The 21,696-nt window shown below is 34.2% G+C and overlaps 1 protein-coding gene across 6 annotated transcripts in view; it reads right to left on the minus strand.

Annotated features, from left to right (window-relative positions):
- Positions 1 to 204: 204 nt before the first annotated feature.
- Positions 205 to 21,696, minus strand: part of LOC148956364 (F-BAR domain only protein 2) — a 175,450-nt gene continuing 153,958 nt past the window's right edge. For all 6 annotated transcript variants that reach the window (XM_089107025.1, XM_089106966.1, XM_089107181.1 and 3 more), the window contains 4 exons: positions 13,551 to 13,680; positions 11,440 to 11,642; positions 6,567 to 6,796; positions 205 to 2,309 (listed from right to left, as the gene is read on the minus strand). In XM_089107025.1, coding sequence (XP_088963151.1) covers positions 2,230 to 2,309; positions 6,567 to 6,796; positions 11,440 to 11,642; positions 13,551 to 13,680 — 643 coding nt within the window. In that variant the 3' untranslated portion in view covers positions 205 to 2,229. The remainder of the gene's footprint in view (positions 2,310 to 6,566; positions 6,797 to 11,439; positions 11,643 to 13,550; positions 13,681 to 21,696) is intronic.

Raw genomic sequence — 21,696 nt, forward strand, 5'->3', positions numbered from 1 at the left:
TTTGACTAAGTAATTCTGGCTTTAAAAAAGAAGATTTTTTGAGTGACTAAGATGAGCGATAATTAAAACTTACATCAAAACCTTGTATAGAAAACAATTAAAAAGCCTAATTATTAGCGTCAATCTCCCTGTGACATTTCCACAAAATGGAAGGGAAAACGTTGTATTTTTACGGTAACAGAAGGCAAACTCGCAAGATAGTTCTGTGAATTTTATTAAACAAATATTTACAATGACTAAAATTAAATCAACAAAAAGAGGATAACAATAAAATACAGAATTTAATCATGGAATATGGATAACGCCCCGTAATATGTGTTATAAATTTCTCAGCAAATAAAATACACTACAAAACTTACAAATTCTTGTTTCAGTAAACACTCTCTAAACCCAGCGTAACAAGAAAAGAGCATGGCAGTTATCTCGCATAAATATAGCTAGTAAGCGGTAGCATAGCTTCTAAATGGTTCAATTTATATCAAAAAGGAAAGGATGAAAAAAGTAATTAAAACTTTATGAATTAATATTTTGCTTTAACTCATTAAAGTAAATAGATTTTGTCTTATATTTGAGAAATGTAAATAAAAGCCGATCTTTAGGATTTTGTACATTTTATAGCCTCTCTCCACAATAAAATTTTCTAAAATAAAATTTAAGCTATATAACTACATCGAGTTTAGAAAAAAGCAACTTTCAAGATAAAGGCTCCTAAATTGTTTGACGGAAACCATATCCCTTATTTTTGATAACAGTTTTTAAAAACCATTAGACCATAAAAGCAAAGCCCAATGGATTATTTTAACTCTTGCTACAAACAGAGATCGAATACTTTTAGATTATTAAGGTTGTGTCAGGGCACTACCACTTTGAAAATCTAAGAAATGGACCCCGTTCACTTTAATATGAGGTTATTTAAATAATTTAGATAAGAGCTTATTCAAAGTAGTCGGTTACATGGATTTCCGCTTAAAATTTAACCGGCCGTTCAATATAATTTGGAGACACCGCGTCCCATTTCACTAACAATTTATTTACACGAAAGCTCGTCCACTTCTAACGGTGAGTTTGTTACAAGCAGAACGCATTTATTACCCACTTTATGCATAACAAACAGTAGCTTATTTAGAAGGTCCAAGTTTTAGCTTATTTAAGAAAGGTTATTTGAATAATTTCGATAACTGATTATTGAAAATCGTTTACTACCTGAATTTGCACTTGAAAGTTGACAGTTTATATAAATGCACCGTCCTCGTATGGGATGAGAGGATATCGCAAAGAAAGATTTAAGGGAAATGAGAACTTCTTGGGAGTGTGTAAAGAGGCAGGCTTTGAATAGATCAGGAGCGTGAGTAGCTGTGTTGGCCTCCGACAGTTTGGTGGCGCAGCGAGCTGTTAGTTGCAGTAGCAGTATAAATGCGCATTATCTTGCAACCGTAAGTTTGTTACAAGCAAAGCACATTTATCACCCAATTGTATGCATAACAAGCATTAGCTTTTTTAGAAGACCAAATTTGTAGTTATTTAATGCACTGTCTTCCTTAATTCTTTTGCTTTCACTTATTTCTTTTTGGAGCCCTCGTATTCTTGACTATGTGCATTTCTTGGCGGCAAAATCTCTGGAAAATAGTCTCCTCCTTCAGAAGAGCCTTTTCCTTTAAGTTCTCCAAACTAACTTTTGTAGGTCTAAATTGTAGTAGAGACACCGTCCCACTAGATAATTTGAGGTAAAAAGAGAACAAAGAATTAATCAAGAAATTGTGTCCAAACTATTGAGGTCAGTTAGATATTCATGAATTGTATTCGTCAAAATTAAAATGACTTCGGTGAGGGAATATATTTCTACTTGTAGGAATATTACTTGTTTCCCCCCTAAATTACTTTTACAGATCATTATAAAACATGTGATTTGAAATTAACCATTAAAAAATAAACCATGGTATGAACAATCAGGGTTTATCATATGTGGAGTAACTGAGGTCGAATCAGGGTCGGAAACGAATAATAAGATAGTGTATCTATGATAAGAGTAATAACTAAAGTAGGAATATTATTGCTATGATATTAGATGTAAACTTCAAAATCAATCTAACACGATTTCAACTTAATAATAATAGAAACATAATCACTTAAATAAATATCAAGCCAATTATTCAGCTCTCTTGCTTTGCTTTCTTGGTTTCCATTTAGCACCCAAAAATAAACAATGGTTTCTTCAAATTCAATTGATTTTCAACATTGTGAAGATACTGCACTTGGAGGAGCAGCATAACGATCGGCATTAGGCAGATCTGGCTCCCATAAATATGAACCTAAAAGAAAACAATGTTAGTATGAATATTTTTTTATTCTCAAAATTATCAAACATAATACCCAAAGAAATATTTGTTGTTCGTGAAAATCAAGTCGTTTTTTGCAAAGTCAATAATACTAATACCCGAAAGCAAAAGGAGTTGAAAGAGTTCTCCCAGGGCCTTCGACCCAAGGCCCTGGGACATAATTTTATAGATACACTGATTACTACCAATCGTTCAAGTAAAATTGGATTACTCAAAATCAAAACTTACCGAGCAAAAAAAAAGCAATTACAATAAATCTAGCTATTATAATTGGCAGTTGCTATTTTAGAAAAAAAAAAAATCATGATTAAAATCGTGTTTCAAACCAGGAAAATTTAAAGAAAACACTCAAGTAATACTTTCTCATACGAGGTTGGATAGCAATTTTTGAAGCCATCTCAATGTTTTATGTCTATGTGCATTCCAAGGAGGATTTTTCTACGATCGTTCCAAGGAGATAGGTTACAAGTAGGAAAAATTCAATTTTGATACAAGAACCTTTTTTCTCCACTCTTTCAATAAAAATTAATTTGGAGCAAATAGGGTGGGGATCACAGATCTCGCTCTTCCCTACCTTCCAAAAAGAATTCCAGTCAAGGACTAAAATTGGGGAAAAGATTAGCTAAACAGCTCCTCAGCACCATATTCCTTTGTTACATGATAACAAAAGGATTAAGAAATGCGAAGCCCCATAAAGGACAAGAATAATGATAAAGATCCTACTGAGTCGTTAATGGGGCATAGGGCGTCGACAGGTAATTTTCGACGCTTTAATTGCTATGTCTTTTTTTTTACAGGGACAGGTGGCAAGCCTTTTGTCCAATCTTGTGGTAGCGGGAATCGAGCCCCAGTCCCGTAGTGCCAAAGAGTACACCTATACACTGCCCTACCGCAACCTAAATCCCATTAGAAAGGTTATGAATAAAATGAAGATATACAAATATATAAGTAACGGGTAAAACTTTTAATCAAGACACTGAATGCGACAAACCTATGCCGATCGCGAATATTTCGGCTTCACATACAGAAACCTCTATCAACGGAAAAAAAGGAAAACCAACTAAACCTCAACAGTAACATAAAAAGATGAAAAACACATAATGTAAAAAGAGAAAAAAACAAAAAAGAAAAGCATTCACATATGAGAAAGTATTATAGTTTAACTTTTGAAAAAGCTCTTAGCAATCTTCTTACGATGATAATATACAGTACACAATTTAGATATAATTAAAGGAATAAAACATGAAGGTCCAACAGAAAATGCAGCGCGCAAGTGCAACTGCATATTGGCACGCACCCAACGGCGTACGCGTATAGCGTCAGCAGGTGCACCATTTTCTCAGCTGAGGAATGTTTGGAGATCCAGAAACCACCCAAAAGCTAAAACTCAGACAATTCACGAGCAATGTAATCTCTGTACTTAGGTATGGATGCCAGTCCTGAACCCTTTTGAAGAACGCGGGGAAACGATTACTCAACCTAGAAAACAATTGCTTACATAGAATCATTGCGGTCCACTGGACCGACAGAGAGACGAACACCCAGACAAGGACAGATAATGAACAAACATTGGTGACCAACGAAATCAGAATGAGGAGAAGGAGATGCTAGGGCATCTGATCCACACGAACGAAGGACACCTTCCACACGATGTATGGTGTTGGATCCCAGCCGGTCTTCGAAGGAGGGGAAGAGAGCGTAACACACTAGAACGATCCCTGAAGAAAGAGGCAACAGGTCTTCAAACTACACTGAATAAGCTCCGAAATCTGGCACATGATCGGAGGTTAGAGGATAAACCGAACCCAGCAAATGATCCAAGGGTCTACCGTTTCCACTTTATGCGCCTCTAAGCGTGGGAAGACCTAAGTTTAAGCAAACAAGTCCAACAGAATGAATACAGTCTTCTGATATGGGATTCTAATAAAATAAAAAAGTGTTTTTATATATACATCTTATACATAAAAGAGGTCTCCACATTTGAAACTAATTAAAACATAAGCGACGTAAAAGATTTTGAGGAAAATTGATTGACAAAAATTAATCAACTGATTCATTTGCTTACCTGGTGAAAGCATTTTGACTTCTCAACTAACCTTTATTCCTTAAAATTTATTTAATCATGTTAACCTTTAAAAAAAATCATACTCTATACTTGCTGATTTTTCATATTGAAATATTCTTCTTCAATATCAGTGTTAAAAAGAAAACACTTGCATTTCCCCTATTCAATTTAACCCAATTTGTATTTTATACACACAATTTTTTTCCTATTGACATTGTACTACATTTCTACAAAACTGAATTTGGTACTTAATTTATTGACTTTGAACAGTTCATATGTTCAAAGATAGATATAAAATATAGATATAGATATATAGATATAGATAGATATAGATATAAAATATAAGCCGTCGCAAATTTTCAAGAGGCGGGCTAGTCAACGTCAATTCCAGAAGAACACATGATTTTAACATCAACTGATCAAACTTAGGTTCATTGGAGTGCCCTACAATGCATGTTTTTGAGACGGAAGAACGTTACAACTGCGCCTTTGACATTGTTTGTATTTGAACAACAAAACAACAATTGCATAATATTCACAGAGTGTACTTGGCAAAAAAATGCAGTTCTTTCTAACCCTGCCCTACCCAACATCTCACTGAAAGCAGGCGTCAGCTTCGTATTATCACTAATATAGATAGACTATCATAGAGTACGAGACCATACTGGAACGGATCTTGTGTATCCGATTAAAATATCAGCCGTTTCTGGATAACCATTTCGGAAAAAGATTGATAACAGGAAGCGACTTAACCGCATATATTAGAATGAAGCCGAGTATAGCCAAACGCTTCGTTTGGTACCATGGCCTAAGAGATAGATATGCAAGTGTAAAAAGACTTGAAATATTTGCCATGCAACCTCTTTACAGCTAATCTCAACTTTAAATAAAAAAATTATGTTTGGCGGACGCGGGATGGAAAGACCTGTGAATGGATTGACTTCCAACTGATATTAAAGGGATAGGAATTAACTTTTCAAAATTACTACAAGAGTAAACTACCGATGAACTTTATTTAATAATCCTCAATACTTGTATAATCCTCTTAATAATCCTCAGAATGATCACCCCATTTAAAAATAATCTAGAGATGGGTTTCAAAACAAGTCTCACTTACAAAAGAGACCGAGAAATGGTTGGAACTCATGGAACGCTCAATGGCCACTCACTGGAAATTTTTCAGAAGTTTACGTATCTAGGATACATAATGACTCCTTAAAATGATATTACCAACGAGGTCCATAAATGAATCACTTCTCAACTGGACAATGTTCCTTCAGTTTCTTCGGTCTTTTTTGGCAACACTGTAATATCCCCCAAATTTAATATGAAGGACTATAACCTTACGGTGATTTCTCTCTCTTTCAGGTTTCTAGAACGTAGCACCACAAATCTGCCGAACAGAGATAATATCTTGACTAATGTATACAATACACACTCAGATTCCATCAAAGTGACCAAGAGTCAATTTACAACTCAGGAATAAACGAGATGACTGCCTCTTCTCTTGATGATACCCAAATAGCGGTAACTAAGATGGTTTGATCAGTCTTAGACGCCCTGACAACCAAACTGACAAAAAAATATCTGACATGTCATCTGCTGTAATTCTAAAATTGCACAAACAGTGCATACCAACAGACCTAGCTCTAAAAAAAATAAAAAAAAGTAAAAAAATAATAGGGAACAAAAAGATGATTTCCGAAAATATTAAGGCTAATGGAACAAAGAATGGCTGGTGACACGGGACCACTAGCAACTATCTTGCTTGGAAGGCTGTATAGCAACAAACCTTCGACGCCATGATGAGCCCTATGTTGGTTTAAAGTGCAACAATTACTGACATAAATATGTTAGATTAAGCTTTTTCTGTCCCTATTTTAGAGGTAAGGGTTTTCCAAAATTTGGGCTATTGGAGATGAATTTAGGCAAGCTTAAAACCGGACTCTGTTAGAAGTATGATATTCCATATGAGTAATTTTTGGTGAACCATGGTTTAGTTTATTTGTAAGCTATTTTAGCCAATATGTCGGCGTTCCAAGATCCCCTGAAGTGTCAAATTTGTTTATTATATTATATTATAAATTTTTATTTATACTACAAAGCCTCATTTTTCATATCATATCATAAAAAAGGGCCCAATGGCACATTGCCTTAAAACTCACCTGATACAAATCTCTTTTTGACAAGTGAAAGCCTATATCCAGATTGAAGTAGTTCAACTTCTGAGCCAGATAAAGTGGTTCCATCACACAAGAACTGTGCATTGATACTTCCAATTGAGCTCGGTCCGGCTTTTATTTCAAACCGTGAGCGAATCGTCCCGACTCCTCCATCCTCGTTAAGGTGAGACAGCTTATCCACTTTCCAAAAGGCTCTGTTAGTGTCCGTTTTCCTGAAAAGTTATCAATCAACTTTAACTGTTTGGGATATGGGTCTAGTTGAGAGACTTGTTTGCTAGTTTATGGTGGAGATCATTAGAGGAAGAACGAACTAAATGCAATATCTACTTATCAGCTTTTTGGAATTGAAGAGGAAGGGATGGACTTTTTTATCTGTCATAATCCAACACAAAATAACCGGCTATATTTTGCAAAGGCGGGGCAAACAAAGGCAAACAAATTTGGGCTTAAATGTAAAGGGTATCAGAGCTATGATTGTCGCCATTATAAGGTGTCTAAATTTATGGTAAAAAGCTTAGATCCAACCCCGATCTTCCTATCCTACTCAGTAATCTATTTTAAGAACAAAGGGTCATATTAAAGGAATGAGTAGATTACAAAATGTTATTGTGGCAAATTTTCGTATCTGATATACACCCATGGCTTCTCAAATACTCGAAAATGTTTAGTTTTAGGTTTATTTTACTGCAATTGAATGCACAAACCATTTCTACCTGGTACAAACAAAAGTCTACGATATCAATTTGAAACTGTTTCATTTTGATCTTAACACGGTAATGGCGCGCAAAAACAAATGTAATAACATAACGCTGAAACTTAAAGCAGCTCTACAAATTTTAAGATGTTCAACACATCTTTCCGTTACAATTATTAATTCTTTTTAGTTAATACCTTCTCATAATTAAACTAAGAAACAAGAAATTTCGACAAAAAGCAACTGAATGAGTTTTATATAGGATAGGATAGGTAAGGGAGTAACTAAAGTCCAAAGCAAACTCTTTAGGTCAGCTATGATTACAGTAGGATTAAAATATAGTAGTACATTGTCTCCAAGCCTGTTCTGAGTTTAGAGTCTCGTAAGCATAGAATAATAAATCCCATTCCAAGTTCTCACTTGAATATTCATTTAAGTATCTCTACATTTTAGGTTTCATTGAATCATGCAGAGTAATATTTGATCGTCTTAAGTTTGTCATACTACATGACTGTAGTTTTACTTGTTTTGAAGTTCATTACCACTCTTACTTTAAAATTTTCTTTTGCAAGACATATTTTAGTCACAATTTTCTTCCTTTTAAACCCATTCTCTTCAAGTGGATAGATCATTAAAATTTTCAAAAACAGCAATGAATGATATTTTAAGAAAGTCATTTATTAGCTCAGTACAGCATAGATGACATTCAATTCATAGTAATTTATATTTGATTTTGTCATTCGTAGTAATTTCTATTCATTTTAGGTTCAACTTCTTTGCATGAGTTGATTTTTGCTCCTTTTTAATTCATACGTCGCTCTTTACTTTTCGTTTCTTAACTCAATTACTTCAGTTTTTTAACTGAAATAGACCTGTATATTAATAGTAGTAATATTTGTAATTGCATCAGAATTGCAGCATTAATCATAGTACGCCACTATCCCCGCAATCAATATTATCGCACTAGTAAGAGCGCCAATTTCACTGTCCCAACCCCTGCCCTTCCCTGGGCCACTTTTACATTCTACTCCAAGATAATGATATATGTCGCCATATAGCTCCATATCAAGCCCAAAGAAATTTAGATCAACGCCTCTGTCCTTAAAGGCACCCAAACTGCTCCTTAGCCCCTTCATCGTCTTTATCACTGATTAAATCTTTCAAACTGACATTGATTTAATTCAAATAATAGACACTGAAACTTCTTCAATGATCCTGACTCGGAAGAAGTGTAACATGTCTGTATACAAGAAGTTGTAGGAAAGTGAACTAGGGACCTATCTGTATCCCTTCGATGACACAGATCCTCAGTAACTGGACGATTCTGGTTTTAATAGGGTGTAATTCGATTAAGCCAAGTAAAAAGCGATATAATCATTCATTTAAACTTGAACAGTTAAATTTTATTACACTTAATGCATTAATTAATGTCAAATAGTTAAAACTAACATTTCCAAATAATCCTTGGATGATCCGGATATGACAGATGCGTGACCTGTATTTGCTCAAAAGGTCTGGGGTGAAAGGGGTGAGAGGAAGTCATTGCAGGATTAGTAGCAGTGGCAGCAGCAGTCATGCTTAGTAGTAACAGACGCAGTAGATGGGCAATAGAGGCAGCAGAAGTAGTATTAGTCATGGCAGCAGTAGTCTTGGTAGGAGTAGTAGCAGCAATGAAAATGACATCCGTGAAAGCTGTAACCATGGCAGAAGCAGGATATGTCGGGGTAATTGTGCTAAAAGTATTGATTACGTAAGAGTTATAGAGAATTATTTGAGGCAGAAATAGTTATAATAGAAGCAGTCGCGGTAGGAGTATCAGCCAATAGTCATGGTAAGAATAGTAGAAGTAGCCATTATAGTAATAGTGGTTGTAGCAGTGTTTATTCTCCTAAATTTTCTGTTTCTTATTTTCTCCGTTTCTCCTGTTTTCTTCTTTGTTCTCATTATTTTGACCAAAACAAATATGCACTTTCTGAAGAGTCAGACCCTCCTCTTCCAATGAAACTACCCCCCCCCCCAAGCTGTTTGGCTGGGCATTTCTACGATGCCACCTCCATGATATACTAAGTGCGTTCGTTGAATTGGGGGCTCCTCAGGTCATAATTTTTAGTCGAAACTTTTCCTCATATGATCCTTGGCTAGACACCGAGGTATCCAGGGCTAAGTCCTCAGGACTCGGAATTCCAAAATTTTAAACCAATCTTTTTTGCCCAATGATGTCAACATCCCCTCTTGTTAAGCTCGAAGAGAGTGATCACTGTAAATAAAAGGGCGTTATTTGATTTTTTTATTTATTTATCTTTGTTCTCTTGATATTTTTTTTCTCCAGTTATTAGGAGGGATGGAATGCACCGTATTTTCTTTTCGTGTGAACAGAAACAACTGGAAATGGAACATATGACATCAAATTGATTTTGCCACAAGTTGGAAAACCAAAACCCTTCTGTTTCTTAATAGTAATCAAAAAACCCGGAACCAGGGCTAAGTCCTCAGGACTCAGGATTCCAAAATTCAAAACCAATCTTTTTTACCCAATGATGTCAACATCCCCTCTTGTTAAGCTCGAAGAGAGTGATCACTGTAAATAAAAGGGCGTTATTTGATTTTTTTATTTATTTATCTTTGTTCTCTTGATATTTTTTTTTCATCAGTTATTAGGAGGGATGGAATGCACCGTATTCACTTTTCGTGTAAACAGAAACAACAGGAAATGGAACATATGACATCAAATTTGATTTTGCCTCAAGTTGGAAAACCAAAACCCTTCTGTTTCTTAATAGTAATCGAAAAACCCGGAACACATTTAAAGTTTTTGCGCTCTACGGTATGTCGTATGAACAATAAATCCTTTGTTTTTCCACAGCTGCGATACATCTGAAGGAAAGAAAAATCAAACAAGAAAGGAGATTTAGAGAAATCAGTTTAAACAAATATCGTGTATTCACCACTGCAATCCAGCAATCATTCCAAAAGGATCGAATCAATGGCTTCCTTAAAATCCTATTTGTATGGAAATCCAGTATAAAATAAGAGCTCATCATGGAGAGAATCAAAAATAGAAGAATATGGGAGATGGTCTTCACAGACTAATCAAAGTTTTAAGATGGGGAATAATTTAGAACTCAGGAAGTCCCTTGCCGTAATTACATAAACCTTACTCTTTGCTTAAGAATCCAGCCAACTTAATTAATAGCCACGTCCTACCGCTTCACTGAAAGGAATGTCAAGGAATTTCTATTTAACAAACGCTTCTAAAGAATATGAAGCAATAGGAAAAGGATCACTCCTGACACTAAAGGAAACAGTTTAGCTACTAGAAAATAGAAATAAGACGAAGGAAATATTTCGAAGAAGATGAATTGCAGAATGATGATATTATTTGATAAAATATCACTTCAAATATTTATATTAATCTCCAAATAACAATTTGATATTCCTTGGTTTAAGCTAAAAAATATTGTGTTGATCGAAGCAATATGGTCAATAAGAGTAAAGTCAAACCATCCAAAATTAAAAGATATTAATTCGAATTTCTAATGTAGTTTTCCATAGCCCACTTAGCATTATTTCTTCTTTTGATTGTTCAGAACTAAGCGAAAAACATAAATTAAACGTCAATTCTATCTGCTCTTATACTATTCACGCAAGCAAGCAATATTCAAATATTTTCTGTTTGCAGCTCTCTTGCCAATGCTTACGTAATACATACAAATCAGTCAAAATTCAGAATATACTTAAATGTTACTGCCTCAATTTTACTGCCTTGAAGCGAGTGTAGCAAACTAACCTTAGTTTGCATTCTTCTACTGTTTAACTATTATGGCAGAGAATCCACAACACTTTATTAGAATTGGGCCTCTGTCTTGAATATTAACTTTGGATTTCCTTGTTCTTTTCAAAGTCAAAAGAATTAGATGCTAAAAGACCTCCTCCCATTTCTCCAACTAAGTTTTTAAGACAGAAATAAATAAAAAAGAAGGTGAGGGGAGGGGGAGGGACCGAGAGCAAGTGAATTTTGAGCAACCACTTGCTCCTGCACTATAACATACTCCTTAATCTATGATGCATTAGCATAACAGAAAATATTTGTAAAAAAAAGCCAGGTTCATTTTAAAAAGAAAAATAGTTTTCTTAAATATTCCTTTATAATAGGTTACTTACCATTGACCTTCTGGAACGGACTGCATGTTTTTTACTCCCCCATCGACAACAGCAGAAAGATTAACATTCGTTAATGGGCTCGGGGATTTGCAAGCATGGGCGTTATATTTGTACTTTATAAGTAATCCGGTATCTGCCTCCTCGCATTTCCAAAACGATACAAAATGAAGTGGACATGATTGGGCGCCAGATTTTGTCTGAACCTGAAGAAGTGATCAATAGAAATTAGAAATTTAAATGAATTATTTAATAATGATAGATAAAAAGGTTGAAATTTTATTCCGAGAGCTGATCATTATGCGTAATAATGGTACCTATGAAAATTTTCTGAGAAGGAGCCGGGACCAAAGTTTGACAAGAAGCTTTTTTATACCAGAGAAACATCTTTTTCTCTTTTTTTTTAATATACAGAAATTTATACCATATTTCAAGACTTCCAAAGAGGAGAGAAGAGATACCTGGTCTAATCACCCACCCTCTCAAGGCACCCGTGTGCTTCAATATGTAAAGCAGTTTAGTAGTTTTACATCCAGCTTACCCACTTTTAATGCTTACTCTAACATTACTTTTTCAAGAGACGTGTCTTTATCACATGCTTTACTGAGATTAACACTTTTTGCCCAATTCAGCACGGCAGATTGCATTACTAAATTTCCTCACAAATGATTTTTTCTTAGTTAAAGCTACTTGAGATGCATCTTTTCAGCTTAGGGTATACGTTTTACATAGTGGAGTTGGTGGGTCTAACACCCTAAATGATCATTTTTTGGTTCAGAATTCCAGAAAACGTCGGAGAGTATTCTTCGTGCCAACCTCTGGGGAGAAATTTTTCACCCTTCGTCCTTGTCCAAGTATACAGGCGTAGTCAGAGCATCAATACAATACCTAGAAGGATGGGCAAAGAGTAATTTCCGGTTTCAAATACCTAAGCAACTAAAACATTGCACCATAATAAAACACCTTGAGACCTTTTAAGAAAGGTTTCTTGTAAATAATCCGTCCCAGCGTTCCGACCAAGTGTCTGGGAGCCACCCTCTTAATATAATGCCCGACCAACACCAGATTCACAACTGTTGATATAAAAAAAAAACGCAAGATTTATAAACGATGTGTTTTGCACTTGATTTTAACGTCACAATCGTCCTACAGAAAAGGAAAAATGAAATAGCAAGCATTAATGCGAAAAGCTTGCATCGACATTAATTTGTTTCCAACTACAGCCTACTATTACTATGTCTCTGTGTCTTTCGCCAGATTATCTTACAAACAGGTTATCTTACAAACAAGATTATCCAGATTATCTTACAAACAAACTATTGTTTCAAGCTTCCATCTGTTCTATCTTCATTCTCTCTCTAGTTTCATTTCATTTTCTTTACTCTGATTGGTCAACCATAAACTTTATGGTTGAATGTTGAATAGTGTTTAACTCGACTAGTTACGAACGGGATACATGATTACCATGAATTGAGTGACTGAATTTTAAAGCTTCTTGTTCTGTCGGAAGGTTTAATGCCGTTAAGAGAATGTCCCATTTTTCTTGTCAAACGAGCTGCATAACTCATTCGCGATCTCAGTCGTTCTCGACACGGCCGAGACACGGCCCCTCCAATCCACAGCCTAGAGTGTGATAGACGCATGTCAGACAAAACAACTTCGTCGAATCAACGGACTTCGATGGAACAATTTTGTGAGTAACAAAAAGCTCCTTGCAATTACTCATCAAGTACTATTCTCAAGCCAAATTGCCCAGTAAGTCCTCGGATGGTTCAAGCATCTCGGCCTGATGCCATCGGAACCTTTAAATGAATTACGTACGAATTTGACTCCGCATTACGCAGTTGGTTACATCTTACGGGCAACCTCGAACAGGATGAAAGACAATTTAAAGAAGCTACTCAAAATGATCTGTCCACCATGAGGAGTGAAATTGAGCTCTAGTGCCACGATTGGCACTGAAGTCACGCAAAATTTTGATTTAATCCACAAGTGTAACTATGTGTCCCAGGTATAATGTAGAGCGCAAATGCACTGTTCCTTTAACTAAAACAAACGTGAACACTGCAGTAAGACAGGTTTTCAAATAATACTGTTGAAAAAAATTCACTTACCTGGTATCGAAATATATCCACATTGAAATAAGCCGCAGATGGATTACTATCAGCTTGTGTTCGCAAAAGTTTCCGCAAAGAATTCATATTAAAATGGAATGTATAGCTGCCAGTTGCAATGTCGGTTTCCCTGTAAAAACGAAAAGAAAAAAATGCGATAGTGAAAAAGTATGTAGAAACAAACCCTTCTATTTTATGTACGTGTTTTTTTTTCTTGTTTTCTGTTTTATCCGTTAATCAGTCATTACAGCATACAAGTAAGCACGAGAGGTTACTAAACGCCAAAAAAATATGCTACAAACAAGAAGTTTACGCGATGATTTGAGTTTATCGAAATACTGGCCACTTTTTATTCGCTTCTCTCCCTCCTTGTCTAATTTTGTTGTTGTCTTTCTTAGGTAGTTGTTTTTCTTTGTTTTGTTTTTTAAGGCCAAAAATTATAATTTATCGCCTTTTTAGTGTCAAAGCTAAAAAAAGAGGCACTGCAATCACCACTAACTTTTTTTACGGATTGCAAAATACGATTATCCGCTTTGATAAAACAGGGCTGACCTAAGGAAAATATCATTAATGTCGTCGTGGATCTCGCTAGAAAAATAAATCTTGCTTGTGATGAGCATTTGGGCATTATTAAAGAAAACATTTCATTTAACATTTCTAAAAGTTAGGCTATTTTACTAAGAAAAATTAACTCACATTTTTATTTGAGAGATTTTTCACATTTACTTTTTTTCTGGAAGAAGCATGGTTCCCAATCACAAAACACAGCTAACACAAAAAGTTATGCCTTTTTTGCAATAGCAAAAATAATACAGAAAACCACAACTGCAAAGCGAGCTTACTTTTTACCGAGATCAAACCTTTTGAGGAACCTTTTGACTAGGAATTTATCGCCTTGTTAGCCTCAATTCTAAAAAGAGAAGCCCTAAAAGGAGAGAGGGGATTACAAAGTAGTTATTCTCTCTGATAAAACAGAGCCGACATAAGAAAAACGACCAAAGGAACATGCAAGCAGCGACAAAACAGTAGATAGACAAACAAAAACCTGGAAACTATCATGCTGTTACATTGCTACCGGCGAGAGTCTATGTATACCTATGCATACGAGAGTCTATGTTAGTTTTGGTTAAAATCTTTCATGATGGCTGAAGATGTTGGTCTTTTCTGGTTGATGTCTTGGATCCCGCCTATAAACTGTGTTGGCTGTTTCTTTTCAGAATGTTCTATAAAAACGAAATATCTTTTAATGTGTGTAAACCTCACTGAATTGGTTAAAATAAGCCTTCATAAAACTCCCTCGATTGCTGATTTTAAATATTTGTTGGTAGTTTTTGGCTTTGATTTTATTTTCTATTCATCGCGTTTATTTAATTCTCTATTATACCTTAAATGACAGTCTTTGCTTTGGTTAAATACTTTTAAATAGCTGAAACGAAAATCTTTATCCTCCCAGTAAGCTTCTCTTGTTACCAGAGAGTCGAAATTCAGTCGATTGGTTTAAGGCGATTGTGTCAAAAGAAACATTAGCCCTCTGTCTTTTTTTTTTTTTTTTTTTTTTTTTTTTTTTTTTTTTGTTACCAGAGTCGAAATTCAGTGGATTGGTTTAAGGCGAATGTGTCAAAAGAAACATCAGCCCTCTGTCGGTGTGTGTGTGTGTGTGTGTTTTTTATGCTTTTAAAACGATAAGTAAATTGCAAACTTAGGGCATTAGGGCAGCGTTTCTCTCTCTCTCTCTTTTTTATTTCTTTTCTTCCAAAAACGTGACGCTGTCCGATGCTTAGGTACGAGCGTTAAGAGTAGAAAGGCCTCTATTGATCGTGACAGGACCACGTGGTTTATGGTCCTAATATGGGCATAGCCTCCCTAGGGAGAACACGTGGTTAATGGGGTCAATGACCTAAATTTCCAAGGTCGATGTTGTTGTTGTTTAAAGTGCACGCTCGAGGCGAATGTCAAGGTGTCCAGAAATAGAAACAATATCTTATAGCCCCATCCCTCACCCCTGCTGCCATCTACAATTTAGCTTAATGCTGACAGGACTCCTAATATGGGAATAGAGTCATTAGGGAGAACACGTGGTTAATGGGGTCAATGATCTAAAGTCAGTCGTTAATCAAATTGTTTCCAGGCAAAGTTTAATAATGTCTGACAGGTACTGTCAATCATTAATCAAATTGTTTCCAGGCGAAGTTTAATAATGTTTGACAGGTGATGTCAAGATTGATTGATATGTCACGAAAGGGGAATTAATTTGTTGTTTCTAAGGGAAATTATTGATTCAAGAAAGGGGAATTAATTTGTTGTTTCTAAGGGGAAGGTGGGGAAGAGATATATTGATTGCGTAATCGAAGGGAGAAAATTCCCGAGAAATTAATTACATAATCGGTAGAACCCTATAAGGAGCTCGTGACGGGAATCCATTTATGGGCATAGAATGACGTAATCAACTAGGACAAATCGATTTCTGAGAAATTGATTACATAATCGGTAGAACCCTAGCAGTAGATCATGACGGGAATCCATTGATGGGCATAGAATGACGTCATCAACTAGGACAAATGGATTTCTGAGAAATTGATTAAATAATCCGTAGAACCATATCAGAAGATCATGACGGGAATTCATTTATGGGCATAGAATGACGTAATCGACTAAGAGAATTGGATTTCTGAGAAATTGATTACATAATCGGTAGAACCCTATCAGGAGGTCCTGACGGGAATCCATTTATGGGCAGAGAATGACGTAATCAAATAGGACAAATGGATTTCTGAGAAATTTATTACATAATCGGTAGAACCCTATCAGAAGGTCATGACGGGAATTCATTTATGGGCATAGAATGACGTAATCGACTAAGACAAACAAGTTACTTTCTTAATGTCCCTCCTAAACCCATTTTCTGACTTGAAGTACTTATACTTTTCACTCACGACAACACTTTACAGCTTTTTGGATACCTCAACACCAATAAATACTTTTCAAAGACCATTTAAGAGCAAGTTACTTTCTTAATATCTCTCCTAAACCATTTTCCATCTTTAAGTACTTATTTTTTTCAAACACAACTCTACATTACACCTTTTTGGATAAATTACCATAAAGAAAAACTTTACAAAGAGAAAAACAGAGAAATAATATTACAAAATATAACTCCTAAAACTATTTTCAAACTTGAAGTACTTATCTTTTTCACCCACAACTATACTTTACAGCTTTTTGGATACCTCAACACCAAGAAGACCAAAGACCATTTCAGAGCAAGTTACTTTCTTAATGTCCCTCCTAAACCCATTTTGCAACTTGAAGTACTTATCTTTTTCATCCACAACTATACTTTACAGCTTTTTGAGTGTCCCAACACCAAGAAATACTTTTCAAAGACCATTTCAGAGCAAGTTACTTTCTTAATGTTCCTCCTAAACCCATTTTACAAGTTGAAGTACTTATCTTTTTCATCCAAAACTATACTTTACAGCTTTTGGATACCTCAACACCAAGAAATACTTTTAAAATACCATTTCAGAGCAAGTTACTTTCTTAATGTCCCTACTAAACCCATTTTTAAACTTGAAGTACTTATCTTTTTAACACACAACTATACTATACAGCTTTTTTTGTAACTAAACACAAAGAAATACTTTTCAAAGACCATTTCAGAGCAAGTTACTTTCTTAATGTCCCACCTACACCCATATTGCACCTTTTAGTACTTATCTTTTTCACCCACAACTATACTTTACAGCTTTTTGGATACCTCAACACCAAGAAATACCTTTCAAAAGGCATTTCAGAGCAAGTTACTTTCTTAATGTCCCTCTTAAACCCATTTTCCAACTTGAAGTACTTATCTTTTTCAGCCACAACTATACTTTACAGCTTTTTGGATACCTCAACACCAAGAAATACCTTTCAATGACCATTTCAGAGCAAGTTACTTTCTTAATGTCCCTCCTAAACCCATTTTGCAACTTGAAGTACTTATCTTTTTCACCCACAACTTTACTTTACAGCTTTTTGGATACTTCAACACTAAGAAATACCTTTCAAAGACCATTTCAGAGCAAGTTACTTTCTTAATGTCCCTCCTAAACCCATTTTCCAACTTGAAGTACTTATCTTTTTCACCTACAACTATACTTTACAGCTTTTTGGATACCTCAACACCAAGAAATACCTTTCAAAGACCATTTCAGAGCAAGTTACTTTCTTAATGTCCCTCCTAAACCCATTTTGCAACTTGAAGTACTTATCTTTTTCACTCACAACTATACATTACAGCTTTTTGGATACCTCAACACCAAGAAATACCTTTCAAATACCATTTCAGAGCAAGTTACTTTCTTAATGTACCTCCTCTATCCATTGTTCAGCTTAAACCAGTTATGTTTTTCAGCCACTACTATAGATTAAAGCTTTTTGGATACCTCAACACAAAGAAATACCTTTCAAAGACCATTTCAGAGCAAGTTACTTTCTTAATGTCCCTCCTAAACCCATTTTGCAACTTGAAGTACTTATCTTTTTCACCCACAACTATACTTTACAGCTTTTTGGATACCTCAACACCAAGAAATACCTTTCAAAGACCGTTTCAGAGCAAGTTACTGTCTTAATGTCCCACCTACCCGCATTTTACAACTTTAATTACTTTTCTTTTTCACCCTTTACTATACTTTACATATTTTTTGATACCTCAACGCCAAGAAATACTTTTCAATGACCATTCCAGAGCAAGTTACTTTCTTAATATCCCTCCTAAACCCATTTTCCAGCTTGAAGTACTTATCTTTTTCACCCACAAATATACTTTACAGCTTTTTGAATGCTCCAACACCAAGCAATACTTTTCAAAGGCATTTCAGAACAAGTTCTTTTCTTAATATGCTTCTTAAACCAATTTTAAAAATTTTAAATTTTTCCATAGTAGATAGAAAATGCTATATCATAGCTGTGAATATTTTCTCGAAAGATAAGCAGTTCTATTTCAATTTTGAATTTTCTCAATGAAGTGAAGAAAAGTTCAAATTTAAAGTTCAATTCTAAATTTTTCGGTGGAAGATGGAAAAAGTAATACCTTACTTGTGAATATTTTCACGGAAGATAAAAAGTTCCAGTTCAATTTTAAATTTTCTCAAAGAAGTTAAGGAAATTTCATGTTCTCTTCCGAATTTTACTACAGAACACACTTCAATTCCAATTTCTCCAGAGAAAATAAAAGTCTTCCACTTAAGTTCTTTATTTCACAAAGACATAAAGAAATTTAAAGTTCCATTCTAAATTTTTCGGCGGGAGATAGAAAAATTAATATCATATTTGTGAATATTTTCACGGAAGATAAAAAGTTCTAGTTCAATTTAAAATTTTCTCAACGAAGTGAAGAAAAGTTCAAGTTCTCTACTGAATTTTACCAAAGAACACAATTCAATTCTAATTTCTCCAGAGAAAATAAAAAACTTCCACTTAAGTTCTTTATTTCACAAAGACATAAGGAAATTTAAAGGTAAATTCTAAATTTTTCGGTGGAAGATAGAAAAAGTAATACCATACTTGTGAATATTTTCTCGGAAGATAAAAAGTTCTAGTTCAATTTACAATTTTCTCATCGAAGTGAAGAAAAGTTCAAGTTCTCTTCTGAATTTTACTATAGAACACAATTCAATTCTAATTTCACCAGATAAAATAAAAATCTTCCACTTCAGTTCTTTATTTCACAAGGACATAAATAAATTTAAAGTTCAATTCTAAATTTTTCGGTGGAAGATAGAAAAAGTAATACCATACTTGTGAATATTTTCACGGAAGATAAAAAGTTCTAGTTCAATTTGAAATTTTCTCAACGAAGTGAAGAAAATTTCAAGTTCTCTTCTGAACTTTACCAAAAAACACACTTCAATTCTAATTTCTCCAGAGAAAATAAAAATCTTCCACTTCAGTTTTAAGTTCCCCAATGAAATAAAGAAAATTAAAGTTCTATTCTAAATTTTTTGATGAAAGATAGAAAAAGTAATACTATGATTGTGATTATTTTCCATGAAGATCAAAAGTTTCACTTTATTTATAATTTTTCTCAAATTCAGTTCTGATTTTTCTCAAAGAGAGGAAAAATTTAAAGTTCTGTTCCAAACTTTTCATAGAAGATAGAAAAAATTATACATTGATTGTGAATATTCAACATGAAGATAAGGAACTCCACTTTAATTCAAACTTTTCTCGAAGAAGTGCAAAATGTTCAAGTTCTCTTCTGAATTTTCTTAAACATGAGAAAAAAGTTAGCTCAATTCTGAATTTTACCAATGAAAATGAAAAAACCTTCCACTTCAGTTCATAATTTCTCAAAGACATAAAAAATTTTAAGTTCAGTTCTAAATTTTTCTGTAGAAGATAGGAAAAGTTATACTATGATTGTGATTATTTTCCAGTGAAGATAAAAAGTTTCACTTTAATTCTAATTTTCTTAAATTCAGTTCCGATTTTTTGCAAAGAGATGGAAAATTTAAAGTTCTGTTCCAAATTTTTCATAGAAGATATAAAAAGATATACATTGATTTTGAATCTTCGACAAGAAGATAAGGTGTGTCACTATAGTTCTGAGTTTTCTTGAAGAAGTGCAAAATGTTCAAGTTCTGTTCTAAATTTTCTTAAAGAAGAACAAAAAGTTAGTTTAATTCTGAATTTTACCAACGAAAATGAAAAAAGCTTCCACTTCACTTCTTAATTTCTCAAAGACATAAAAAATTCAAAGTTCTCTTCTAATTTTTCCAAGAAAATAAAAGGTTCCACTTCAGTTATGTTTTTTCTCAAAGAGATAAAAATTTAAAGTTCTATTCTAATTTTAAATTAAATTTTAGCTCCATTGTCTTATGGATTTACCCTCAAATTTTTAAATTAGAAAATGAGTGACTCGTTCTATTATTGAAGACAATCGTTCAAACTCGTTCATCTAACCTCCAAAACAATAGGTTAGGTTAGGTATAAATAAATATTAATAAATAAATAGAAACATTTCTAAATGTTTAAGTTAGGTTAGGATAGGTTAACTTATAATGAGCGCTCATGATAAGTTAACCTAACCTTTTCTGGCGAGTATGGTTAGGTTAGGCTAGATTAAGTTAGGTTAGATTAGGTTAGGTTAAGTTAGGTTAGCCTACGTACGCTTCACTTAGGTTAGCTTAGGTTAGGTGAGAGACAGGCAAAAAGTTTGGTGTTTGATTAGGTTAGTTTAGATTAAGTTAGGTTAGGTTAAGTTTGGTTAGGCTAGGTTTGCCAACGTACGCCCGGGTACGTAGGCTAACCTAGCCTAGCCTAACTTAACCTAAGCTAACTTAATCTAACCTAACCTAATCATACACCTAACTTTTTGACTGTCTCTCACCTAACCTAAGCTAACCTAAGTGAAGCGTACGTGGGCTAACCTAACCTAACTTACTCTAACCTAATCTAACCTAACTTAATCTAGGCAAACCTAACCTAACCTTACCCGCCAGAAAAGGTTATGTTAACTTATCATGAGCCCTCATGTTAAGTTAACTTAACCTAACCTAACTTAAACATGTAGAAATATTTCTATTTATTTATTAATATTTATTTATACCTAACCTAACCTATTGTTTTGGAGGTTAGATGAACGAGTTTGAACGATTGTCTTTAATAATAGAACGAGTCACTCATTTTTTAATTTAAAAATTTGAGGGGTAAATCCATAAGACAATGGAGCTAAAGTTTAATTTAAAATTAGAATAGAACTTTAAATTTTTCATCTCTTTGAGAAAAAACCAGAACTGAAGTGGAACCTTTTTATTTTCTTGGAAAAATTAGAAGAGAACTTTGAATTTTTTATGTCTTTGATAAATTAAGAACTGAAGTGGAAGCTTTTTTCATTTTCATTGGTAAAATTCATAATTAAGCTAACTTTTTTTACTTCTTTAAGAAAATTCAGAAGAGAACTTGAACATTTTGCACTTCTTCAAGAAAACTCAGAATTAAAGTGATGCACCTTATCTTCATGTCGAAGATTCAAAATCAATGTATATCTTTTTCTATCTTCTATGAAAAATTTGGAACAGAACTTTAAATTTTTCATCTCTTTGCAAAAAATCGGAACTGAATTTAAGAAAATTAGAATTAAAGTGACACTTTTAATCTT

The sequence above is a fragment of the Artemia sp. Qi Xiang Cuo genome, chromosome 1 (assembly GCF_049724085.1).
Source record: "Artemia sp. Qi Xiang Cuo chromosome 1, ASM4972408v1, whole genome shotgun sequence".
Taxonomy (NCBI): domain Eukaryota; kingdom Metazoa; phylum Arthropoda; class Branchiopoda; order Anostraca; family Artemiidae; genus Artemia; species Artemia sp. Qi Xiang Cuo.